This window comes from Sorex fumeus, unplaced genomic scaffold (genome assembly GCF_029834395.1).
Source record: "Sorex fumeus unplaced genomic scaffold, SorFum_2.1 ptg000169l, whole genome shotgun sequence".
NCBI lineage: Eukaryota > Metazoa > Chordata > Mammalia > Eulipotyphla > Soricidae > Sorex > Sorex fumeus.
This window is the reverse complement of record NW_026606226.1, coordinates 7,053,691-7,081,304: the sequence shown is the minus strand read 5'-3', so window position 1 is coordinate 7,081,304 and position 27,614 is coordinate 7,053,691. Positions and strand designations below refer to the sequence as shown.

Sequence of the window (27,614 nt, the reverse complement as noted above, 5' to 3'; positions counted from 1 at the left end):
CAAAAACAAAAAAACTTCCTCCACCCCTCAGCTATTTTCCTGGCTATAAGACGAGTAGCTTCACACATTCTGCTTGAGAGACCCAGACTCCATCCACAGAGGGAGGCTACCTAGAGCATCCCCGAGCAGCAGAACAACTCCTGATGTTAAATCCTTAGAAGTCCTTCCTGGCACAGGGCTACGAGCAAAGGGAATAACTTTGATAAGAAATCAAATAGTTCTACACAGAAAGGTCTCAGTACATCTTTATTGAAAATGTTTTCATCTTAACAGAAAAAGAAAACAAAACAAAACAACAAGAAGAAATCAACGGGCTACTGCAATCAAGACACTGTACCTCAAGAAGGAAAACAGACACCCTTTACATCTTAGCGAATACATCATGTACTTCACTTGTTTGTTAGTTGCTAGTTTGTGCCAACTTAAACTACCTTGTGGAGATTGTCCTTGCGTCCTCTCAAATCCTCAGACAGTAAGCTGGAAAGTCTCACATAGTGTTTTTTGAAATAGGAACCCAGGGCTTCTCCTCATTCAGGCTCAAGTACCCCAGCCCCCTCACCTATTCCCTGTCACTAGCAACAAAAGATGGAAGTGTGTTAGCGAAAATGCTTTCCTAAAAGCCTTGAAATCTAGAGCTTGAGTTCAAATTAAAAGAATTTAGGATATTTATATTGAGAATTTATGCAGACACTGAGAAATTTGCGTCAAAAGAAATCCAAAGCAGAAAAAAATTATCCCCCAAAGAAAACTTTCTCCAGAGTTTTCATTTAAAATGGCAAAAAAAAAAACCCACAAAAATCAAAGAAACTATCATGTACAAGAAAATTACATTTACTGCTACATAGAGTCCATCAACTAATGCATCTGCTGAAGCGTGATATTGGTGCCAGTAGCAGACAAACAGGGCAGCTCCCCAAACACTTAATCTCTCTCAGGAGATAAGCACCCCACTGGGGGGTGGGGGTGGGAACAATTCTGCTCACAGCCCACAGCCAGCCCAGCAGAGCAGATGTTCCTCTTGCAAAAAGAAAGGAAGAAAAGGAAGGAAGGAAGGAAGGAAGGAAGGAAGGAAGGAAGGAAGGAAGGAAGGAAGGAAGGAAGGAAGGAAGATAGATCAGCCCTGCAGAGCAGATGTTCCTCTTGCAAAAAGAAAGGAAGAAAAGGAAGGAAGGAAGGAAGGAAGGAAGGAAGGAAGGAAGGAAGGAAGGAAGATAGATAAGAAAAGAAAATGGAAATGAAGCTTAATGAGTCTCAAGCTGAGATTCTAGGAGCTAAGTGCCCTGGTGCCCAGCCCAGCGTGGGGAGGAGGCCTTGTCACATTATGGTGATGCCTGGAGGTGCTTAGGACAGAAAAGCAGCCCTGGTGGCAGCAGCAAATTGGTCACTAGGGGGCTTCTGTGGGCCTCAGCTGACACCAGGACCCCAGAAAGGGTGGGCCAAGGAGAAGCATCCAGACACATCCCCGGACCTTTCATAGGCAAGATCTGTGCTTGAAAGGTCCTGCAAGACGGTGTCAAACCAGCACTGGAAGCAATGGCTTTCTTCCATGGTTCTCCTTAAACACCAAGAAGCTGGAGACAGCCACTCCTCCGGGCTCCCACAATGGCACACACAAGCTCACAAGCTCGAACCTCTCCTGCCTTTAGCGCTCTTTCTCAGCCCCTCTTCCCACCTCGCTGAGCCCAGACCTTGGGACTGCACTGCCAGCATGTTAAATCTGCCCAGGGCTGAGAAGAGCAAACAAAGGAGCAACTGTAGAAACTGTCAGCTCAAGCACTGCCTTGACTCTTGGAGTCCTGGCAGGGCCAGTGTTCCTCAGAGCACCCTGTATCTCTCGAAACGAGAGGCAGGGCATTGGCCCATGACTCAGTGGAGCGGCCGCTCTGAGGAAGCAGCAATTCTGGGAAAAAAGGACCTTCTCTAGGAACAAAATGTGAAAACAGTGAAAGCACCGGAGCCATAGATTTGGCAATCTCTTGGCTAGGAAACAATCTCCAAAATTCCTCTAGTTCCTTCCCCAAAAGAAACAGGAAATGTAATGATAAAGGGAGAAGAAAATAGTGGGTGTGAGGAAATTAGGGAATGAAAAAGGAGAGGAAAGAGGGTGGGAGAGAGGGAATAAAAGAGTAGGAGGGAAGGAGGGAGGCATAGGGAAGGGAAGGGAAGGGAAGGGAAGGGAAGGGAAGGGAAGGGAAGGGAAGGGAAGGGAAGGGAAGGGAAGGGAAGGGAAGGGGGAATGGGGAAGGGAAGGGGGAATGGGGAAGGGAAGGGAAGGGAAGGGAAGGGAAGGGAAGGGAAGGGAAGGGAAGGGAAGGGAAGGGGGAATGGGGAAGGGAAGGGGGGATGGGGAAGGGAAGGGAAGGGAAGGGAAGGGAAGGGAAGGGAAGGGAAGGGAAGGGAAGGGAAGGGAAGGGAAGGGGTTGGGAAGGGAAGGGGTTGGGATAGGGGAGGAAAAGATGTGAAGGAAAGGAGGGTAAGGAGGTGAGGGAAGGGAGGGAAAGGAGATGAGGGAAGAGAAGGTAAGGGAAAGCATGAAGGTGAGGAAAGGGAAGGGATAGGGAGGGGAGGGGAGGGGAGGGAAGGGAAGGCGGAGAGAGAAGGGAAGGGGAAAGTGAGGGAAAGGTGGAGAAGGAGGGGAAGGAAGGGAGGGGAAGGAGGTGAGGAAATGGAAGGGAAGGGAGGAGAGGGGAGAGTTGGGAAGGGGAGGGTTGGGGGGAGGAGAGGAGGGGGAGGGAGAGAGGAGGGAGATTGTCTAGTCTAGTCTGGAGTAGAAAGTGTCCTCATGCGACAGCTGCCCCAGACAGACAGACAAAACTCTGAAGCTCAGTCCCAGGCTATTTCAGACCCAGCACCAGAGGCTGGGCCTCTAAAAACCATCCACAGAGAGAGAATGGCCGAGCGTGTAGGCATCACTATCCTCCTCAGCTAGAAGTAGCTTGTCGATGGTCAGGGAGTTGACGGCTCTTCGAGGGTCTTCCATGTCCTGAAGGGCCGGCTCAGGAACCGAGATAGGGAGCTGGACAAACTGGGGCCCGGACAGGGTCGGAGCTGGAGGCTGGTACTGCAGGGTGGACGTGGGCAGTGTGGACAGGGGTTGAGGCCACGGGAAATAGGTGAGGGGGGCCTGGTGCTCTGAGTTCTCCAGGGGGGGCCCCATGGTGGGTGTGGCGGTGCTTCTAGCCTATGAAGGGTACACAAAGGACAAGTGTTAGCAGCTTGAGGGGCTGAGAAACCCACCCATGTCTTCATGGGAATCTGTCTTGTTGTCTTCCTTCATATAGTCCCCCTATCCCAGGGGACTCTACTTCCATCCGCTGGTCAGGAGTGCCAGTTGGTAGCGCTAAGTGGCTTTGAAGAGTTATCTTACAAAGTGGCAAAACAAATAAATCATGTACTAATCAACACACTTTGTTTGATACACAGAATCTTTCAAAGAAGAAGGTGGAGATGCCACAAGAGTAAACAATATGAGGACTTCTTGGGAACCATTATGCCCAGCACCCCTTCCCCACCCTAGGCCCCCTGATATGGAAGTGAGTTGCTTGGGAAAGGCGCTGAATTAACACATTCCTGTCCCTCTCTCTCTAGGTCCCATTGTAGGCGCCCAATTGTCAGAAAATGCTTGAAGGCCTGAGTGCACCAGGGTGCCAGACGGAAATGGACCTGGAATAAGAGCAGGCTCGATAACTCCTCCTGAGGCCATGATCAACCTCCCAGTTTTTCCAGAACTAGAGTTACACACACGCATAGAGCCATCGGCATTCATGGCTCTGAATGCTGGGGGCTGCCATTCGCGTGTTGGAAGAGGCACCATTCAGGTAACTGTCTGTTGGGACGGGGAATGTGCCTCAGTGGGAAGTGCACGTCTGGCATGTGTGATGTCCTGAGTCCAATCTCTGGCACCATAAGTAAATAAGGAAAACTATGTCTCTCCTTTCCCAGAGCGGGGTGTGGGAGGGGACAGGAGGGGGGAATCAGGCCTTTCCTTTACCATCTGAGGTTTGAAGGAAGCTCTTGGTTGATCTTATCCACTGACTAGAGATAATCACAACTAACTGGCATGGATGGTGTGTTTTGCATGTCAGGAAATATGCTAAGTTCTCTACATGGCCATCCCATTTGACCCTGGCATCAGCTTTCTTCAGAGTATTCCAAATTCACAGAGGAGATCACTGAAGCTCTGAAAAATTAAGTCACTATGTAACCCAAGTTCACCGTAAAGGATCAGAGCTTCGAATCCAGGCAATTGGATGCTAGAGGTGGAACCACCCCAAATTACCTCTGGGTCTTACTCTATCAAAAGCACAGCTTTCTGGAAGAAGGTTCTCTGTGGCTGAGTCTAGAAATCTCAAGCAGTGGTGAATCCTACTGCTAAAAGACCAGTTATTTCTCAATCATCTGAGCCCACACAGAGCTCACCTGGCACTATCCATCAACATTGTAAACTAGTAACTGAGACTCACTGCTTTGAAACCATAGGAAAAAATTAGTTCAGAGAGGCAAGAGAAATTTCCAACCCTGAACAGTGCAGGGCATGATAAGAGAGACCAGGGGGCGTAAGAGTATAAGCAGAGGGGCTGGAGTGATAGTACAGTGTGTACAGTGTGTATAATTTGCCTTGCATGCGGCAAATCTGGGTTTGATCACCAGCATTCCATATGGTCCCCCTTGTACCATCGGGAGTAATTCATAAGTGCGGAGCCAGGAGTAACACCTGAGCATCTTTGGGTATAACCCAAAAAGCAAAAAAAAATTAAGGAAAATGAGTAAGAATAGAGTAAAAGCAGATTCCTCATAGGACAGGGAAGGTTTGAGGTTTGGAGAAACAAATCATCTTGAGACTCAATACTAAAGGTCAGAGTTCAGGAAATCAAGCCAAGTTCTAACAAGCTATTATGGCCAAGGTGGATGCAGCTCAGCCTCAATGTGACATACCGTGACATTAGTGATGAGTGGCTGGGAGGCATAGGTCAGCACAGACGAGGGTCCCACCACTGTGTAGCTCGGGCACATGGGCTGAACATACATGTCAGTGGAGTAAGGGCAGCTGACTGCGTCATGAGACACGTACTCGGTGTAGGGTGTCCATGGAGCCAAGGGCTGGAGGGTGGCCGGGGCAGGCTGGGAGAGCCAGCCAGCACACAGGGCTCCTTCCTCTGTCATAGTGGAAGCAGAGACCTCCATGTCAAGGCAGGAAGGACCTGTGGGAAGAAGGAAATGACCAAGCTGCATGGGCCACCAGATGGGAGGCTGGAGAGGCAAGAGAAATTTCCTACCCTGAACAATGCAGGGCATGATAAGAGAGACCAGGGGGCGTAAGAGTACAAGCAGACCTTGGGGGACCTTGGGGATCTTACCCACTGTGGTATAGGTTGCCAAGGGCTGATGAGGCAGCACGAGCTGGAGGAGAGGAGAAAATCCGAATCAGTTTTCAGCCAGTTCCACCCAGCCCAGGCCAGAGCACTGGGGTGATGTCTCTCAGAAAAAAACACCCCACCCCAACCATCACCACCTGCATTTTTTTCATATACACACACATACACACACACACTCACACACACTCATGCACTCACACACATACACACACGCTCACACACACGCACACACACACATACACACACCCGCACTCACACACGCATACTCATACACACTCATGCACTCACAAACACATACACACACACACTCATGCACTCACACACATATACACACCCTCACACACACGCACAATCACACACACACACTCACACACATACACACACACACATACACTCACACATTTTACTTATCGGTCCCAGTACTTCACAATGTGGATATATATATATATATATATATACATATATATATATGTATGTGTGTATATATATGTATGTATGTATGTGTGTGTGTGTATATATATATATATATATATATATATATATATGTGGACACTAAATTGAGCTCTAATCCCTTGTGGCTGGTTTCCCCACATGAAAGACATTAGGATTAAGGTCCAGATCAAGACAGACAGAAGGCCAGGTGAGAACCAGGGGCCCGTGGGAACAGAGGGACCGGCAAGGATCCTTTCTGCTCAGTGTGAGGGCAGATTTATTGATTGATTGATCAGAGTTTGAGGGCTACAGTTGGAGGTGCTTAGGGATTCCTGTTGACTCTCCACTCAGGAATCATCCCTGGCAGTGCTCTGAGGATCATAACCACCTGCACTTTCAAGGGATTTTTGTTTCCATTTACTCCATTTCTCACAGAGTCTATGTACTTAGGAGATTGGCCTCTTCCTCTTCCCAGCGAGGAGCCCCCAATACCAGGAGTTTGATAGTTCCTAGGCCCACGTGATTGCTTTGTTCCATGGATCAGACCCAGAGCCCAGAGCCCACTTCCAGGGACCACTGACTCATCCCCACCCAGGTCCTTTCTCCAGCAGACCCTCCCAGGACATCATGGCCCCCTCCATGCCCCCAAGAATACCTCCCAAAGCAAAGGAGGACACTTTCAACCAACCCCTTCTGACACAGCCCATCACACACCCTGGCCATAGCAAGCCCCTCACCGCGGTCGGTGTGACTGGCGCCCCACTGTTGGCGTGGCCGCGCTTCCTCCTCAGCAATTCCTTCACTGGCTCCTTCACACGGACGCCCTGGTAGGGCCGGGGTGGGGCCGGGGCCTGTTCTGGAGCCGAGGCTGTAAAAAGCAACATCTTTGAGCTCATCTAGCATCTCAGACAAGCCCCGTACTCAATGTGAAAGCTCTTCTCAAGCATCAGCCTGCTCTCCTGTCATACCTGAAAGCAGACGGTCACATGAGACTTCTAGAATATTCTCCCAGTATTGTCATTCCTCCTAACCTTCTAGGACTCCCATCAGCACAGATGAATGGGTCATCCCTCTTGAGTCCAAGACTGAAAATTCCTCCACAGGGTGTTCTCAAGCCATTCTTTCAACTGCTTTGCACACGGATCACGGCATGACCCTATGTCTGCCCAAGATGGCTATCTAGATTTCTCCAATTATTCCTTGCTCAACTCAGCCCCTCATCTTCACTGGAAGTTGCCCTTGGTCAGAATTGTCTCTCCTTCTTCCCTGTCTCTTAATTCTTCCAGACCCAAGACTGCTGAGAGTTTGAGATTCAGACTCACAGAATCTGCTTTCTCCTACAATCCCTCAAACACTTCTGGATCTGGGAAGAATTCATCACAGAGGGCAGGGAGGATGGCAGGAGAGCAGCGACTCAGAGACTACAGGAACATGCCTCCCACCTTGCCCCCGAGCACGGGATTCCATTGAGCCTGGAATCCCCGAAACAGAAAGAGCTTAGTGAAATATCACAGTCAGCACGGATAAGCCCATGTTCTGCCATTGAACAATCAGTTAGCCTTTCCAGTATAAACTTCTTATGCCCTTGACCAGAACCCCAGCTTCTCCGGGTGAGGTCTTGTTCCTCGTTTCATGCTTGTTCTGAGTGTTGTGTCCTTAACAAGCTTGGGATGTTATTAGTTGATGACTTGGTTAGATGCTTGTTGAAAACTTGGTGTCCATGTTTTCTTTTTCTACAACCTCTCCTGGCCCTTGAGAGTGGGCAGAAGTGAGCAATTCTCTAGTTCTCTATGGCTCCCAGGTCATGGGAAACCTGTGTGATGAGTTCCAATGCGTTGGGGTTAGGGTATCCATTCTAAGTGCTGAGAGTTTTCCAGGCCAGGAATACAGCCAAAGCACTAATACGGACCCCAGGATCTTCCTAACTGAAGAGAGGAAGCCTAAGGCAGCCATGGCTGCTCAGAGCAGACAGCCACACAAGCATCCATGGTCTAGGCCCTGGTACTTTTGGAGCAGCTCAGTCAAGAGTAATGAGATTCACAGGCTTACCAGACTCACACAGGGAGTCCATTATCATCATCGATAAGGGAACTTGGGCTCAGAATCAAAAACCCGGAAGTCTGAATATCTATTAAACCCGGATGCATACATAGGGTGCCTCAGTTGGACTTTGCTCAGTAAATACCTGGCTGATAAGGTTCAAGGCCTGACTCTGAACCAGACCTCCATCCACACTATAGGCACACACGCAGCCTGGTATGAGAGAGCCAGAAGAAGAGGGGAGCAGTGGCCATGAACCCCAGGAACAACTGCTGCATAGTTAGAGACCCAGCACCACAGTCTGCATTGCTTTGCAGGACTGGAGCAATGGTGTAGCAGGTAGAGGGCTTGCCATGCATGCAGTCAACCCAGATTAATTCCCTGGCACCCCATATAAGACCCTGAGGCCCACCAGGAGTGATCCCTAAACACAGAGTCAGAAGTAAACACTGAACACAGGTGTGTATGCCCCCCCAACCCCCCAAAAAACCCTAAAACCAGACAAACACTATTTTGCATCCAGTTTCCTAACCTGTCTGGGTAGCAGAGTCCAGCAGAGAAGGATGCACAAGACACAAAAACCCTGCTTCCTGACAGTCTTATTCTCCTGAGGGCTGGAGTAGACCTGGGAATCTTTGTTTATTTTTTAAATTTTTTTCAAATTTATCTGGTAACTGTGCATATACACTGGGATTTAAACCTCTATGAATTAATCTCAGCTCGAACACAAGCATCTCCCTATTACATCCAAATTTGAGGTGAATTTTCTTCTTTATTACTTCCCTTATCATACCAGGGGCTCTCTAGCACTATTTACTCGGCCTCTCAAATATCTCAGGGTAGAAGGAACAGGGCTAAATAAGATAGATATGGTCCCTTGCAATGGTGTCTTGCAATCTATTGGGAGACAAGAACTGAACAATCAGAACTGGTGAGATTCAGGCTGCTTCAAGGGTATCTCACAGAGAGAGCCAGCCAGTACCTGTGCTCAGAGACCACCTGGGCACTGCCACATTTATTCTAAGCACCATGGACATAAAATTCAGAGCCACAAATACCTGGCTGCCACTTAAAACTAGAGCACAGGTCTTAGAAGATTTTTTTCAACAGATGTGGCCCTCAAGTTCTTCACGAGTAAAAGGATAGTTATTCCAGTTTCATTCAGTTATTGTAATGATTAAGCAAAATAACTCATGGAAAATTCCCCAACCCATGTTGGGACCTTGGCAGATGTTCACCACATCTGTTTACTTTCCCCTCCTTCTACCCATTTCTTCCTCAGGAGAACCAGAGTGTCAGAAAGCTCTTCCTTTCTCCTACTGAGTCAGCCTCAGAGTAACAAGCACCTCTTCCCTAGTACTTGCCTCTTCATAAACTCACATGCCAGAGCCCATTTACAGCCTTATCATCAGCAAGGATCCTGATGGTTTGCACCTCATAGAGTAACACATTAATTACTTGTTAATGCTAAAAACATAACTTGCACTGGGTAAGGTTTGAATGAATGAACTCAGATTATCACTAGGATTAACTGTGGAATCCCTTTCTAGTCTCTACAGACACATGCCAAGTCCCTGCGAAGTTTGAATCATAATCCATTCCTCTGATAAATTCTCAGTGACATGTTTTCAATCCCTCTAACCTTCCTCCGGGCTAGCTCAGTCCTGCACAAGGCCCATTTGTAACTTCCTCTTATTACAGGTGACAGCTCAGTGCTGACCACAGACCCCAGCTGTGCTTGACAAGGCAGAGAACAGGGGCACCTCACTCTCAGGCTGACCAAAGACCCTCATCCAATGTGTAGTAATCTCCAACTGGGTTTCCAGCAGTAATTGCAGCCTGAGGCATATGCCCTCTGGAGAAACTCAGATAGGCTATTGGGGGATGGGTCTGGGTACTGTGTTCAAATTTCAAATCCAGGTGTGTGTGTGTGGGGGGGGAGGAGTAACAATAAAGGCTCAATATGCACACATCTCTGACCAGATCAAGGATAGGTCTATGGTTAACCTCCTCTTATTTGCATGAACACTTCTGGGGAAGATCTAGAAGCCTCACAATGTCACTCTCTCCCAGGAAGCAGAACACCTGGTCATAGGACTGCAAAGAGATCAGTAGGGAATCTGCAGGATCTTAAGGGCCTCCTGCCTCCTGTAATTTCTGAATCAATAAACAAAGAGCCTTGAGGAAGATATTAGAGCAGGAGGTAGCCCCGTCTGGTGTCTGGACTTCCTTGGAACACCAAAGTCAATAGGTGTGTCCTGGCAGTATAGCCATATGGAGAGCAGTTCCTAAGTCCCACTTCTTCCCACTGTGGTTGCCAGGCTCTTGAAGATCCCTGCGATCTTCAGAGTGCCCACTCTGCTGCCAAGGAATCTGGAACTGATCCCAAGAGAGTAGGCAAGCATGCAGGCACATCTGAGTATACAGCAGCACCAACTAATGCCACAGGAAGAAGCCCAATGGCCAAGAGAGTTTGCATTGGCACCTGTCTCTAGTCTATGTGAGGCTGCAGCAAACGTTTCTAACTTCACAGTAAAGTCCGTGTTCCTTCCTCCCATTCACAGAGGAGTGAGCCCATAAGTACCGACTGGAAAAAGGCAGGAGAAGTTTGTCAACTAATCACTGCTTTGCTGTGGAACATCGAGATCCCTGTACTGAGCTTTAAAACCACAAAAGAAGAAAAGGCAAAAGAAAAAATTTTCGATTATTCCAAAAAAATTTTAAATGACAATGATCATTAAAAGAATAACCAAAAGAAAATAAAACAGGAGATTGAAATAACAATACACTTGCAAAGAAGAAAAGATAAGCTGCCAAAGGAAAGTCGGCCAGAGATTTTACAAGCTCTGATTAAACTGCAGGTAGCACATCCTCAAAACCTAGAGGTTTCTCACCATTTTTCCTGTGATTTGAAGGCCCTGAAAAATCTCTCCTGTAGGCATCCAAGCACCCATCACTGAGAACAATCTTGCCAGATAATCAGGAGCCTTTTTCCCTGGTTGGTAATCTCCTTTTTCAGGCTGAGTTCAACCATATTGCCTTTTCATACCCCTGGACGTCACCAATTAGGTTTAGGGAAAAGAAAAAAAAAAAGAAAGAAAATTTTCATTTACAGAAAAACCCATGAATTTGGCCACCATAAGGGCTTCCCTTTTCAAAAATGAGCAACAAAAAATCTGCAGGTTTAAAAAGTCGGCAGATGCTATTTCAGTTCCCCCTGCTGCACGTTACAAAAATAAGAGGCCTGCAGCTGCTGTTCCGCTGGAGAGCACACAGTCAGAATAAAGCCCACCCAGAACCCAGACAGTACTCAGGCTGCGGGCGGGCAGTGTACTAACACTGCACCAAGCTTAGGGTACATGTGGATTCTGCTGATTTAAATAAACACAGTTCTTCCAGTTCCCTGATGAAATATAATAAATATCACTGAGGAAATATGCAAAACTGGCACTGTGTTTATTTAATGACCCCATGCAAACCACACTCATGCCACAGTCATAAAGCTGTTTGGCTGAGGAGATAGGTAGCTCCTTAAGGCTCCTAATGGAGCCTGCCCTCAGACATTTGTCACTGCCTTCTTCCTCCCAAACAGGCATTCATACCCAACAGCAGGCTCCAGGACATACTTGAAGAAGACTCTTCTCGGTCATTATATGACCAAAACTCAAATGTGACAGCTTTGTAACTATCTCACAGTGATTCAATTAAGTAAGTAAAGTAAAGTAAAGGCCCTCCTGTTGATCATCGATTTGCTCGAGCGGGCCCAGTAACGTCTCCATTGGAGACTTTGTTGTTGTTACTGTGTTTGGCATATCGAATACGTCACGGGGAGCTTGCCAGGCTCTGCCGTGCGGGCGAGATACTCTCGGTAGCTTGCCGGGCTCTCCGAGAGGGGCGGAGGAATCGAACTCGGGTCGGCCATGTTGGCTGCGTGCAAGGCAAACGCCCTACCGCTGTGCTATCGCTCCATTAATTAAATTTAAAACATTTTTAAAAAGAAGAATATTCTTCTCTTGGATATTGCTCAGTTACAGATTTCCCACGTGCCTCCAGGACAATACAGTTAGACATCATGGCGTAGGTAGAGTTCAGGGTAAGCCCATTCTCCTATCATCAAGGAGCCAGGAAGAGCAGCTCTTGACTGGCTAGTTCAATGTAAGTATTTTGCATTTACAAAGGATTGAACTGGAGGCTTGCAACCACACCAGGCCATTTTGAGACAGAACTCTCTTAGCCCAGAAGGACATGTGATACCCTATTTAATTGTCCAAGTAACCACAATAAATCTTATTCTTTTTGCTGATGAATATTCAGTATTTTTCAAGACCCACTAAGGAGAAATCCAAATAATTTTCTCTTTACTTGTAGTGAAACGAAAAACAAACAATTGAACAATAGGAACTGAAGCCTAGTGCTAACAAACTCACCCTAGCTTCTAAATGAAAACAAAGTCACAAAAGTTGCTGACACTTTTTACTTGAATATAAAAAAGCTTGTTTGTGCTCTTGGGCTAAAATAGCTAAGGACTCCTGGGAAAATTTAGCTTGGGTCCGTTAAAGGATTATTCATATCCTTAATTAAGACATTATTCTACCCACAGTGAAGGTCTGAGTCAAAGTTTTCAAATTTGTTCTTTCCATTCATGGACAATGGTTGATTTTTTTCCAAGCAGGAAGAAAAATCTTGAGTTTGGGCCAAACATTGGACTTGACACACTATAGAAATTTTTTCCCGCCCAATTTACACAAGATTGTAGCTTACTTTTTTTTTAATGTAAGCCAACAAAGACATCCCCTATGAGTGTAAATGTGGGTTTTCTATTCACCAATGTTTGAACTGAGAGGACTCAGCAGCCAGGAAGTACCAAGAGATCCCTCATATATACTAGAAATTTGGATAACCCCCAGGCCAAGGGAAAACATATGGACAAAAAGGTGTCTTTAAATTTCTTCAGAAGATTGGCTTGCTTTCTTAAGCTTGTGTTCACCCGAACACGTATCTTGGCTTGTTGGCTTTCTTCCACTCTGGAAAGGCCTGTGTTCTCTCTTAAACACTTATTCCTCTCCCCTCACATCTTTGTGAGTAAATTTAATGAAATAAAAACTATCTTGTTTAACTTTAAAGAAATAAACAGGAGAAGGAGGAGGAGGAGGAGGAGGAGGAGGAGGAGGAGGAGGAGACGACGACGACGACGAAGAAGAAGAAGAAGAAGAAGAAGAAGAAGAAGAAGAAGAAGAAGAAGAAGAAGAAGAAGAAGAAGAAGAAGAAGAAGAAGACCAAGAAGAAGACCAAGAAGACGACGATGAAGAAGAAGAAGAAGAAGACCAAGAAGAAGACCAAGAAGACGACGATGAAGAAGAAGAAGAAGAAGAAGAAGAAGAAGAAGAAGAAGAAGAAGACGAAGAAGAAGAAGAAGAAGAAGAAGAAGAAGAAGAAGAAGAAGAAGAAGAAGAAGAAGACCAAGAAGAAGACCAAGAAGACGACGATGAAGAAGAAGAAGAAGAAGAAGAAGAAGAAGAAGAAGAAGAAGAAGAAGAAGAAGAAGAAGATCAAGAAGAAGAAGATCAAGAAGATCAAGAAGATCAAGAAGAAAGAGGAACTGAAGAGATAGACAGTGGTAAGGCACTTGCCTTGTATGCAGCAGACCTGGGCTTGATCTCCTGAGTTTGATCTCCAGCACCTAATATGGTCCCCTGAGCTCACCAGGAGTAATTACTGGGTGCAGAGACAGGAGTTATCCCTGAGCACCACAGAATGTGGTCCAAAAACCAAACAAGCAAATGAACAAAAAACCATTGAAATAAAGTTCTTCAGAAGATAAAACAAAACATCAACTGAAGTGCCATGTAATATTTTTTGTCAGGCTGCTGGAACAGCCAAAAGAAAGTAAGGAAAGACTAATGAGCAAACTGAGAAGTCTATGTCAAAAGATCTCCAAGATGGTAGTTGGCCTCACATTCTTTGGTCCAGTTGGAGAAAGAAAGCACAGTTACTCAGGCATTTTTCTTAGAGCATCCCCACTGTGAGAGGCTTAGTCCCATCAGTCCCCACTGAGGTCACTTATTGACTATACACAGGTCCACTAGGAAGGACTAAAGGAGGACTGCAGTCACTGAGAATTTTCCCAGACCTAACAAGTCAAAACGACCAGGATGGGGGCACTTGGAAGAGAAAGAGCCAAAAGTAGCTCTTAAGTATGTTTGGGGGTGACTTCAGGGGATTGTTCAGTCTTAGAACCATAGAGTCCCAGACTCTAGTATAGGGTACAGGAGTTGAGCAATTCCTGCTTAAAGGAAGCCCAGCTAGCATGGACAAGATGAACAGGCCTCTTGATTTATGTAGGCTTAGTAGGTGCAGAGCCCATTTGCCCAGAGTCCACTCTCATCCACCACGATCCTGTCTGAGGTGTCCCCAATGCTGAATAAAGCCTCAGGATTTCCCAAAGAAAGTCCAGTGTATTAGATGTTCTACCCCTTAGCTTTGAGTGGGGCCAGTCAAAAGGCCTTTGGCTGCAGTCTTCAGCTTCTGACAGGCTCTGCTATCCTGGGGTGGGGACCCCAGAGGGTTCTCAGCACCCTAAATACCATGCATGCATCTTCCTTCCAAACCTCTGCAGAACAAGCAGGAAGCTGAAACTTGTTCCTAGAGACAGGGTCAGTGTTACAAATCTTCTTGTAGGGACTCGGCTCTGGAAACTAAGGTCTACTAAAGGTCCATGCACTTCCTGGTCACAGTGTAACTCCCAGAAACTCTAAAATCAGTAGGTTCACCTCTGCATTTTCTGGTTCACACCAAGTCTTTAACAGAAATGAGTTCATGTGAAGCCCCACCACAACTTACAAATAGGGAGGGAAGTCTTCCTCTCACCATTATTTGCACTCAGAAAGTGACAAATGTTTGGTGACTTGCCAATGGGGTGCTCTTATAAAAGTAGAGCCATCAACAAAACTCATCCATTTCTGCCTCATTGCCTGCCCCACCCTCCCCAGGCAAGTCCCTGTTGCTTGTGGGGTGCAGTGGAGCTAAGTCCTTGAAGGATCCCTTGCATAATTCTAATTCTCCTTCCAACTCTGTTTGGATCACTCCAATCTTGTCTCCCCTTTTTTTCTGAATCAGTGGCAAATTTTTTCAGAAGATATGGCCAATTCCGCAAAGAAACATTTGCCAGCTGAATGGGGAGAGAGGAGTCCATGAGAAGCTTACCAGCAGCCAGCTCACATGAGGAGTGACGAGAACTGAGAGGCCCACACAATTCCCCGCAAAGTTTTATTTTTGGTATTTTCGACTGAAATGACAGCGGACAGGTCCACCTGAGTAACCAGCTGTGTCGGTCTGCCTTTTACAGAAACTGGGGTCACCAGAGCAGAAAGAGTTCGCCTCTTCGGCCCATGGTAGGGAATAAAAGTAGGAGCCTCCTCTGAGCAGACCATTCATTGAACTTGCTGGGCAGATAAGCCAGGTTCCTGCAAACCATGGAGTTTGCAGTTGATAGTAGTCTCTACCCTCGTGGAGTATAGCAACATTAATTGAATAGTTACACACATGACAATAGAATTACAAGCTATGGTGCAGCTGCAGCTGCATCAGAGGGGCATGCTTGGCCGCTTTCTACCTCTGCTTGATTCAGCACTGTTTCAATGAGTAACGAGCTGGGATGAACTTGTTACTCAGTAGTCTACAGGGATGAACAGGAGAGAGGGTACAGGCAAGACTGACCTCTGTCCCCAGGAAAGAGACTGGTATGACTAGGGTTGGCCTTGGCCTATACCACAAAGATAAGCTTTTCCCAAGTAGTTCAAATATGCAAGGTTCCAATTCTGGATGAATCCCACAGACATTTCATCATCTGGTTCCTTGCTGTCTTATAGAGTAAGTCCAGTAGGGGCAGATGGACTAGTCCTAAGAAATCCAATCAAAATGCAAATCAAATGGCTTCGGAGGTTCTATACTTAGCTTCCAGTCAGACTTCCGAAGATTCAAATTTGTGAGGATTTGAATCGGGCAGCAATGAATCCTGATGATGTTTGAAGCCACTCTCATCTAAGGTGAATGTATTTCATGTGGGAGAGAAGGAAACATTTAATGCTACCAATAATCCTTGGGATAGATAAGTTGTAGGGAATAGCTTGAGATTCAAGCAAAGTCTGATATCCTCATAACTGTCTGTCCTTTATTACATCCGCTTTCCCATTTTAAAAATCAAATGGTATTACTCTCTTTATGAGATTATTATGAAGGTCGATGGAAGTTGATGCAGTTCAACACCTAGCACATAATAGGTTCTTAACAAATCGCTTCTTATTTAATCTCAGTCCATCTGCTCCATCACTCTTCAAAGAAGTAGCCCTGCACAGTGGCCCTAACTTGCTCTCATCCTGATATAGAATGCCTCAGTCTTCAGTACACCCTGGGCTTTCTGCTGCCTGAAAAGCTCCTGGAAATTATCCCTCAGCTGCCTGGGCCTGGGTTCTCAAGCAGCTTGAAAGATAATGATGCCACAAAGACTCAAAGTCTCTCCTTACAATCAGAATATATCTGGGCAGGAGACTCCAAAAGGTGAGCGTTGATCTCTTTCTACCTCTTCTTGATTCGTGAGCTGAGTGGACGAACTTATTTGCTAACCATAAGACTAGGTTTGAAGGGCTTCTGGGGGGGAGAGACCCACGAAGCAGTGCTCAAGGGGACCCAGGAGCCACTCCCAGCAACCCAGTTGGTCAGTTCCAGGCTAGATATGAGGATGCTTGGGCACTGCAGTGCCAGGGACCATCCTGACCATCCCAGTAGTCTTTGGTAGCCTTCAGAGTTACACTCATCAATACTCCAAGAGTCTTGTAGTGATGGCGTTTTTGTGTGTATCCCTGACCACTCAACTCCAGTGTCTGAGTTTTCAAAATACTTTCAAACTTTCAAAGTAGACTGAATGCTTCTTCTGGCTGCAATAAACTCTTTCTTTGGGGAAAGGAACAATATTACAGTAGGTAAAGTGCTTGTTTTTGCACACAGCCAACCTGAGTTCAACCTCCAGAGCTACACATGGCATCGCCAAGAATGATCTCTGAGTGAAGAGCCAGGAGTAAGCCCCGAGTACTCCCAGGTGTGTCCCAAAAGCAAACAAAAAAAAAAAAAAGAAAGAAAAATAAAGAAATTTTTCCTTCTGACATCTGGAAACTTCTAAGTAGCATGAAGAGGAACATGGCATGCCCTTGTCCTAACCTCAGACATGACCTATCAAGAAATCTGTGTGTAATTCCAAAAAAGACAGCAACATAGTTATATTGAGGCCATGGATACTTCTTTTAGTGGATAGAAATCTAGAAGCACAAATCTCATATGAGGTGGAAATGTGACTACTTATAAGAGAGGGTTCTTCAGTGGTCAGGAGGAGCATTTTATTTTTTATAAGCAATGCATATTCCCAACTGACATCCTGAGCATTTATTCAATTGTATCAAGAGCCACAGAGGTCACAGGGTGGAGAAAAGGCCTACACTGATAATACAAGACCATATTGAGGGTAAACAAACCCATGATGTCTACCCAAATCCTATAGCAAAGCAGCACCTGAGCAGGTGAAATACAAGAAATGAAGGCATCATTCTTTATTGTATCAAGACTCAGCCTGAATCTAGAAAAACTATCTTGTCTAAAAAAAACCCTATGCAAGAGGAGAGAAAATCTAGTTGTTCGTTTAAATCTAGTTGATTTAAACAATAAAGAATTTTCAAAACCAAAGAGATTTTTGTAAAAGAAACTAATTATTCTCAAGATATATATATTCTTTGTTTAGCATAAATGTTTTCTAACCTTGAATAACAAGAGCTTGAACAATGGAAATAGAAGCCTCTGAGGACAGCAGCTTCAGCTCAGGGCAATCAGTCTTCTGAGTGAGGTGTTGGAGTCTATGGGAACGTTTGGTCACCTCCTCAAAGGCTTCTCTGGTGGTCCCAGCCAGCTCTGGTGCTTCCTCTGCTCTACAAAGCCCTTTCCCACAAAGGACCTGGGTGGAGGCGCCTGTTCATACCCCCCAGAGAAGTCTCCTTCTGTTCAATCTACTTTTCTACTTGGATAAAGAACTCTTCAGATCTTGCATGAGTTACGCATTTGGATCAGCCCCAGCTACCCAACACCCAACGCTTGTTTGTTACAGCCTATATTAGTGAAAATAGCTTTAATTACTTATTCAGGATGAAAACTAAAACCACTAGTTAAGCCACACTTTTTGGCTCAATTATTGGTTTATTAACCAATGTTCTCATGTCTCATGTTGTATGGGGGATTCCCTTATGAAGGATGTTGCAGAAGTTTCCAGAATATCAAGCTTGGGCAAAAAGTCACTAGGTCCATCTTTGGGAAATATCCCCTCTTCAACAGTCACAAGATAGCCACTAAAATCATGATCTTCATGACTTTAAAGCTTTAGAAAATAATATGCTTCATAAATATTCACTTATCTCTAGGAAGGACGTCCCTGCCCAAGAACCTGTAACAAGATATTAGCGGTTTCCCTGAAAAAGTGATGGATTGGTCCAGCTCATATGGTAAAAATGTGGTGTAAATAACCCATAGCACAAAGAAACTATGATCCGAGCGTGTTAAAATGGCAGGGAATGGAAGTGGCATGGAGAAGGGATCTTTGTTATTGGTAGAGGGTGATGGGCTAGCGTTCAGGTGATGGGCTTATGGCAACACTACAATTATAAAACAATAATATTAGTACTACTACAATATAAAAATTTTAGGTAAAATAAAGAAATAAAGTAAGGAGCTAGACATTGACCTATGAAAACAGACCCTGAGATTCTACCTACAGAACTGAGTCTGCCAAGCAATGGTGGGGCAGAGAGGGAGAAAGACCTAGAGACAATGGTGGAGAGAGAAATATTGTTACTCTGGTTGTACATATGGTACAATAGCAATGTGTGTCGAGAACATTAGTAGCAATGCCATTGTAAATCATGATACTGAAATACAAAATTATGATACCTCAATATATTGAATCATAGACTCAGTGACACCTTCCCTGACTCCATCTCCCCTTACTTCCTGCTGAAGAAAGTTGATTTCCTTGGATGATTTCCTCTGTTGGAAATAATTCCACTATTAGATACAGACAGTCCATGGAAATTCCCTGGAATAACAAATGGACAACTGGGTTTCCTGTCACATCTTTCTTTCCTAAATTGGAGCTGCATTCATTCAGCTATAAAACTTGCTCTACTTTCAATGTTCTTATCTATTTTTCTTTCTTTTGGATCTACCTAGAATTTCTCAGTCCTGGAAAGTTATAACAATCTTAGTACTCTTCACCTCTTCCAATTGTTTCTTTTTCTAGAGGATTAAAAAACTTTTCATAAGTGCAACCAACTCCTCTTTTGTCCCAACACCTGGTCTAAGAATGACTCTGCCTTATAATTCTTTGGCTACTTCTCTTCCCAGAAAGTTATGCTAATGAAACCAATACTAAGAAAAGGAGGCAGCAGATAGCTGTTTCAGTTTTCAGTATCATTTGTGCTATTTATTGTATATTCATGTCTTTTTCTTTTTACAGTTAGATTATAAACACTCAATTCTGTGGGTTAAAAACAAACACAAGTTCCCAGTCAGATAAGCCCACTGCCCATCCCATACCAAGGAACTGGTAAGAAACTGTGGCCCAAGTGCCAAGTGTGGTCACAAATCAGACAGTGTAACAACCACCATCAACAGTCCTCATCACTCACATCACCATGAGTCACACACAAGACTGAAAGATGTGTCCTGCTGTTTCACAAGAAAAGTAGAGAACTCAGAGGCCATGCAAACTATAATTGAGAATCAGCTGTATAACATTTGTCTGCAGAAGTCAAGTAAGAGCAAGCTGGAAAATAACAGTAGTAACTGGTTTTTTTTTCAACTTAATGTTAATTGACTTAATGCCAAGAACAGTAGTAAACACTCTAATTCTGTAATGTAAGAATACTGCTCTCCACTCTGCCTATGGAAAGGAAGGGCAGACTGACTGAGGTAAAGAGCATGCCAGCATTATTCAACCGAGAAGACAGAAATTCAAGAATCATACTCAGATCTGCCTGCCCAAGAGGTAATGCTTTAAACTCTAAATTTTTAAACTATGGGTCGGAACCGTGTGTCACTGTCTAACAATATGTGAGTAATAAAAAATTTGGCAACAGTGAAAGTTTTCTGAACATGCAGTTACCAAATATTTATTCAAAAACAACCATTCATGATGCTTATAGCAGCATTTTTCAGGAGAAAGGGGGTTGCAAGTGGGAAGAAGTCCTGTTTTAAAGCAATAAAGAGGAGCTGGAGCGATAGTACAGCAGGTAGGGCATTTGCCTTGCACAAGGCTGATCTGGGTTCAATACCCAGCATCCCATATAGTACCCCAAGCACCACCAGGAGTAATTCCTGAGTTCAGAGCCAGGAGTAACCTCTGAGTATTGCTGGGTGTGACCCAAAAAGAAAAAAAAAAGCAATAAAGGTAAAGGAAAAATAGATGTGTCACTAATTGAAATCAAGTCTCTACTTTCTATACCTTAAATGCCCCCACACCCATACCCACCACACACACACACACACACACACACACACACACACACACACACACGGAGGGGGAGCCTGACTTCCAAAGAAGACAGTTCAGAAGGAAGAAAGTGTCATACCATGGCTTTGGGCATAGGCTTGTCACACCGTGTTCTGAATTAACACAGACCAGAGAATAGAAGGACTAGATAATTGAGGGAAGATTATGAGTCCTTCTTACTGCTTTGAATCCTCCATTTCAAATAAAATATTTGGAAAGAGACCAGTGGAAGATGTAGAGCAAAAAAGCAAAACGTTAGCTCTTTTGATAAGCTGAAATATGCATCAAACTATGAGTTTTCAAGGTAAGATCAGCTGGTGTGTGGCAGTTGGTGCATTTTATTAAGTCATCAACCTCTCTCACACCTAGAAACCCCATGCTTTTTTCAAGAGCATCCTCCTCCACGTTTCTGAGAGATGGGAACAGTAGCAAGGGCACAGGACCACATAGAAAGACATGTTTGACATCTGGTTCAAACGCTGTGTGAATGAATCACTAGCCTGTGCAACATGTATGAATTACTAACTTAATCTTTAAGCTTAAGTTTTCTTGTCAATGAAAGGAAACATAAAACAATTCAACCTCAGTTGCTGGAGAGGGTGTATAGGGGTTAGGGCACTTTGCCTTGCACACAGCTAACCAGGGTTCAATCCCTATATGGTCCTCTGAGCCCACCAGAAGTGATTCCTGAGTGCAGAGTCAGGAGTTAGCCCTGTGCACCACCAGGTGTGGCCCACAAGCAAAAAATAAATAAATATACCTCACAAAGTTTTTACAATGATTTAATGAAATATTACAAATTGTGGCAAGAGCTGGTGGTTGCCACACCCATTGTCCCCTTTTTTCCTAACAATTGTATGTCCAGCTAAACAATGGTTCTATTCTTTCTTGCAAATATGAGTGGCCAGTAGATGTCTGCAGAAGTTGTATATGTCATGGGGGAGGGAGGAAGAGGAAGAGGAGGAGCAACTATAGAAACACCCAGTATTTTTAAATTTTTTTCTCCTTTTCATGCCCAAACCATAGGTGTGATGACTGACAACTATGGTAACTATATGGTGACAACTATGAGGTAACTTAAAGAATAAAAGTCATAAAAAAATAAAAGTCATATACCAAGGACAGCTGAGTAGAAAGTAAGATCCTGGAAAGTTAATGATATTATTGAGCTTCTATGCAGTCCTGTATTGCCTTCTATGGACTTCTTTCTTGTGAGGGAAAATTTCATTTTCATTTTTTTCATTTCATCATCCTGTTATTCGTCGATTGCCTCGAGCAGGCCCCAGTAACATCTCTTTCATCCTAGCCCTGAGATTATATTCAAGGCTCTTTAGGAGAATGAGACCCATCATTGTTACTGGTATTTGGCATATTTGGTTCGCCACGGGGAGTTTGCCAGACTCTGCCCTGTGGGAAGGCTACATTCCCTAGCCTGCAAGTTTGTCCAAAGCAGGAATGAGATAATAAGATGTCATAAAAAGATGAGGGAAAATAAGCCATCTTATTTAAATTCATGTTGTTTTAAGTCTCTTCAATAGCAACCAAATGTAATTCAAACTGACCAATAGAATATTTGATACACTATTCCAAAATACACAGTACCAAATAAGTACTCAGCACCCTTTAACTGACATTGATTCCTATGAAAAAGACTGAACATATTCTGCTTGCCGTAGTATAATGCCCAAAGGTATATTGGAAGCCATGCATTTCCACCTCCAGCTCAATAGTTCTCACATTGACTGAGTCAGAATTAGAAGCATTTGAAGATCCCAATGCCCGGCATAAATGAATGAGACCTCTGGACTAGGTATCTATTTCTTAAATCTCCCAATGCAGTCAAGACTGAAAACAGTCCTCTAAGTAGATTCAGCAATACTTCTACTAAACTAAAGACTGTGTTTAGCTAACTATTTTTGCTCTTGTGCTGCTTGGGGACTACATTTGGCAGTAGTCAGGGCCCACAACCTTTACTCAGTGGTGCTACAGGACCATGCAGTGCCAGGTATCAAATAGTCTCATATCTCTTAGGCATGTGCTCTACGCCTAGATCTAAATCTCTGATTAAGCATGTATTTATTTTTTTATAAACACTCGTCAAAGTTCTACATTTGGAGCAGGAAAAGCCATCAAATTTCATTTCCTTGCACTTAGCCAGGAAAAGTAAGTTCCATTTTCACTGAAACACTTGAGACTCAGAATGGTGAGGCAGCTTGACCCATACCAAATCATCCATTAGTAGAAAATGAGAATTCAGGCCTCCTGCCTGTGAAGACAGTGCTTTGTCCACATCATCACATCATGAAAACTAGAGGGTTTCAGAGAAGGTAGATCTTACCAACATAGGCATGCCTATGCTTATAAGATAGAATGTTTATAAATATTTCACATAAAGAAAAATGTTATACCAACCGTCATAATCATTAGTCAACTCTGGTTGACTCAAGGCAAGAAACTAATCAAGATGGGTTTGTGTGTGTGTGTGTGTGTGTGTGTGTGTGTGTGTGTAACACCTTTAAGTTGATTAAATATCCAGAGTTAGTTAATAAATGTGGGAAAATTAGTTATTTTCCATTCCTCACAATAGAATAAATATTCAGATTTGACTTAAAGGAGAGCTTTCAAAACTCTGATTTAGGAGTTTTGGGATTATAGAGGAGGAAAAAGTCAGCATTTTTATTTAGTAAAGATGGAGATATACGAAAGAGAAGAAAAATGAGTCATTTTCTTTTCCCAGTTAATCTGTGTATCTAGTGGGTATATGTTACTTCTTATTCCAGATTTAGGATTTGATGCCTGTCTATTGAATTCTATTTATCCTTAGCTACAAGAATCATTGAAGACTTTTTAGTTTTATAGGAGTTTCACGGAATTGAAATATAAGGAGCAATCCCCAAATTTAACTACTTCTTGCAATAAGTTTGTCTAAATTTACAGAAGACAAAGGGCTTCATATATACATATTACAGTTTTTCTTTTTCTTTAACCATAATTTTAGTGAAGCTTCAAAAATTAGGGGTTTTTTAATGACATTCTAAAAAGTACGTCCGGAATTCTATGCTAATGTGAACTTTGAGAACCTAATTTATTTCTTTGGTGAACCTCTGTTCTGCTCAAGTTGTCTGAAACAAAGGCATCCCCACATCATAATGATTTAATAATAACTATTTCCTGCTCCTAAGGTGCCTCCTTGAACAGTAGAGAAAGAAAGTCTGCAGAACATCAAGACAACACACCAGTCCAAAAAAACTCAACCAGGCCCACCTTTCATAATCTCATACATCTTTTCATAAAACAATTCTAACAAAAAGCAATTGTTCCATTTACTCACTTTTTAACTAGAGGTTCTTGTTTTGTTATACAGAGTTCCATTGCTTGTAAGGATCTCAATATTGTGCAAATCATCAAATCAATTGACTAGAAACTTTATCTCTGCTTAGTGTTGGCATTGTACCACCCCAGGATTACTGAGTAACCTAAGGAAATAAATATCTCAAGTGTGACCCAAATTCTAAGTCACTTTAGACCAAGGTTAGCAAACTTTTCCTGTAAAAGGCCAGATAACCAATATCTTAAGCTCTCTCTGGAGCACCTTCTCAACACTTCTGTTCCAGCAAATGCAGCCCTACACAATGCAAAAAATATACATACAGACATGACTGAGTTTCAGTCAAATTCTAATTACAAAAACAGTTGGCAGGACTAATATGGTACTAATGATCTAGACCCTGATTTAGATTGCTGGAGAACCATAATAGTCTATCACTAATATTAATTGTGTTTTCTCAACTATTCTAATCAATGTCTGGGGAAAGCTATAGCAGAAGGAATTAAAGGTATCTGATTAATCATCCATGGATGATTGTCACAAGAGACAAGGAATTATCTTGCCACTCTCATTTCTTAACAGAAGACAATGACACTTGACCTACATTTTACCTACATTCTCCACTAGTTCTCCTTTAGTTCTGATCAAGACATTGGCAGGCATTAGAACCTCCATTTTCTAGACTTTTAAGGAGAGAAGGTTAAGGAGTTACCCTGCTGAGCCAACTATTCTACTACTAGTTGGCCTCTTCTTGGGTGGTGTTAGCTCTCAATATCCACATGGGGCCTGCAGGACCGCTTGTGGAACCAACATGGAGGGACTTCATATAACCGGCCACTCATACAAATCACAAATCCATGCTCGAAGCCTTGGAGAGTTTCTCTTCTGCGTGCCCAGAGTGCTTAGTCCAAGCCCATGTTAGGCTTAGTCCACAAGCGGACATCAAGAGTCTGGTAGGAAGGCAGACGGGAGGCAACCTTCACAAAGTGGATTTTTTTAACCCTTTCCAGAACCCTCTATCTAGCACAGTCATTTCAGCTCATGCCTTGAGGGTGTTTTCTGAAAAAAGAAAGTGCCTTTTCAGCACTCTTGATGTTTGATTTCAGCCCGTCCCTTCTATCAGTGGTTCTAGGGCTGAAAATGCTGCCCCTTTTTTGCAGGTTTTGTTACAGGGTCACTGGTCATAGGTGCCACACAGTTAGATCCATGGAAAGAGGATGGAACCTGTGCCTGGGGCCTTTCCTAATTTCTTTTAAAATTCCAAAGAACAGAATTTTGATTCATGTGCATTGGAACATGTAGAACTGTTTGCCTGCCATTCCTCTGAAAGCTTATATGTGGCCTCCTAAGGACGGAGTTTTGCCATACCTGAGTGACCTCCAAGGAGAGAACAGAGAGCATGCCTTCAACATCGCCACACCAATCCCTTACAAAACATCCTAATCTTTGCACAGGATCTGACTCAACTAGTACGGCATATACTCAGCATATGTGATATCCCGAAATCAATTCCTGGCATCTCAAGATGCCCCAAGTACCAAACTGAGTATTTCTCTGGACCTCAAGCACTGCCTGGGACCCTATTTTAAGAAAATACTAATCTCTTAGGAGTTAAAGGAGAAGAAAAATAGAGAGGGAAAAGATGGCCGCCCCTATACCTAGGGAAGCAATTGTTATTTCAGACACTGCAAAATCATAGTGATCACCATTTCAATGGAGTCTCAGCTTGTGAAGGGTAACTGCAGAATGAGTATGATTTTACCTCTATTGCAAATAAGAAACTGGACTTTTTATAAAGGAAAATACCTGCTTTCTCTGAGAAATTTCTCCAGGAGCTCATGAGAGACCCACGGGTTCAGCTTTCAGTGGACGGTTCATGGTCCTGCCTCCCTGCCACAGGGAGCTTCCAGGGCTGGTGCCACTGCTCCCGCAGGTGAGGGTCTTGCTCTCTCCTCCATCAGGCAGTGTGCACACCTGCCACGCTGGAATACCCTCTTGGAATACCATCTTGGAAGAATCCCATAACTCTCTAGCCGAAGTTAGATCTCATTTCTTTTATTTTTTTTTTTAAGTGCGTGCTGGAGAGATAGCATGGAGTTGTACCTGAGCCCAGTTTGATTCCCAGCACTGGCTACCCCAACCCCAAGCACCACTTGTAGAGTCCTGAAGCCTTGAAACACTGCTGGGGTGGCCATGGTGGTCCCCAGCACCACAGGGCCCAAGCAGCACAACATGCTTCATCCCTACCATTGAGCTGACAAATCCATATGGCCAAGTGTCACCAGGAAAGTCCTGCAGGCCTCCGAGCACTGCTGGAGAGCCCCCTTCCCAATCGTATCTTGCCAATATCAAACAATGATGAGACTCCCCAATCAGAAATTTTGAAATCACTCTTTCAGTATTATACAGTTGCAAGTTGAATCCTAGATACTTTACAAAAAATAAGAAAATAATGAGCTGGTCATAATGTGGTAACAAGTTATGTTTTAATCAGTGAAGATGTATTCCCAGAACCTTAAGAGCTCCAATAGAACAGCTCTATGTAAAAAAAAATAAATAAAGACTCCCTAATTTATCTTTTTCTGTAAAGCTGGTTTCTTATATTAAATTTGCTTGAGGTTGTATGATTGAACTTGAAGGACTTTGAAAAGGCCATTTTCCAATAAGACTTCTTTCCCCAGTGAGGCTCAGCTCTCCTGAGGTAGCCAAGTTGACTTTGTTATTCAAGGAAGGAATGTTGTAGACAATCTTTATAGGATTTTAATTATTAATAACACAAGTCTCTGCTCAGTGCACCATAATAGAAAATAAAGTTTACAGTTGCTCCATCCCACTCTAGGGATACAAATTATAGCTAAAGGTAACCCTGATGGCCGTTTGCACACAAGCCACAGAATGAGGAGAATGACAGGAGTCAAGTGACCGAAGACAAGCTTGACAAAGTCAAACTACTGCACTGTCCCAGTGAATTCACAGAACGAGTCACACCTTTGGCAGTAAGTTAGGCAACTCAGGGAGAAAAGGACCTCTGGGACTGAACTACAGTGAAAGCAGAGATGAGAACGCCTGTCTTTCCCCTCCCAGGCCCAAACCGATATCACCTTTGGCTTTGTTTTGTGAATCATCAGCTGCCCTTTCTCCGCAGGGCACAGTGATTCATGCAGAGCGAAGACACCTTGAGCTGTCCCGCCCTGGAACGCCAGCACTTTCCCCTCCTGCCTGGAAAATCAGCATCACCTCTGACAGGTTGATTTCTCCACCAAGCCCTCTCTCGCCCACCTCACCCTTCCCTAGGCCCCCGACAAGAAAGCCAGGCCCTGTGAATCCCGTGGCCACCACCATCCAGCCCTTAGAGGCTCACGGGGGAGCCCTAAAGTCCCTACCTGGACTTATGTGATTCTGACAGCCACGGCCCAACCACTTACGTTTTTGCCAGAGCATGGCCTGTGACAGGATGTTGCCTTTTTTCTTTGAAGCAGACAGTTTGGCTTCTTTAATGTGAGACCTGGGTGTGCTTTCCTCCAGTGTAGCCGCTGCTCACTCGGAGGCAGTTTCCTCAGCGTTTTAAAGGCCCACGTTCCCTCTGCGCAGGGCACAGCGTCATCACATCCTCCACCTCAGGCACCCGAGCGCTTTTTTTTTTTCTCAGCTAGTCAGCCTGTCACCCCACTGCGTGCATCCCCAGCAGCCCACCGGCTGCAGACCACTTCACTCACAGAGTCAGTCAGCCGCATCGGAACAACACCACAGCACCTAGGGCCTGGCCTCTCCGACATGGCCCCAGAGTGTGACCTGGTGCACAGTGAGAGTGTGTGTGAGTGTGTGTGGGTGTGTGTGTGTGTGTGTGTGTGTGTGT

At 44.3% G+C, this 27,614-nt stretch overlaps 1 protein-coding gene across 1 annotated transcript; it reads right to left on the bottom strand.

Moving 5' to 3' along the window:
• Positions 1–2,866: 2,866 nt before the first annotated feature.
• POU2AF1 (POU class 2 homeobox associating factor 1) lies at positions 2,867–27,312 on the bottom strand. Its single transcript, XM_056107689.1, has 5 exons — positions 27,184–27,312; positions 6,545–6,675; positions 5,358–5,400; positions 4,936–5,201; positions 2,867–3,181 (listed from the first exon to the last, which is right to left on the bottom strand). Exons 1-5 carry the CDS (start codon positions 27,197–27,199, stop codon positions 2,867–2,869), a joined length of 771 nt encoding a protein of 256 aa, XP_055963664.1. The 5' UTR covers positions 27,200–27,312.
• Positions 27,313–27,614: the final 302 nt, after the last annotated feature.

What these genes read in the sequence shown, in the direction of transcription:
- POU2AF1 (XM_056107689.1), bottom strand. An exon ending in GGCAACCTATACCACAGTGG is followed by an intron (nt 5,202 to 5,357) that starts GTAAGATCCCCA and finishes TTCTTCCCACAG; the next exon opens with GTCCTTCCTGCCTTGACATG. An exon ending in CACTCATCACTAATGTCACG is followed by an intron (nt 3,182 to 4,935) that starts GTATGTCACATT and finishes TACCCTTCATAG; the next exon opens with GCTAGAAGCACCGCCACACC.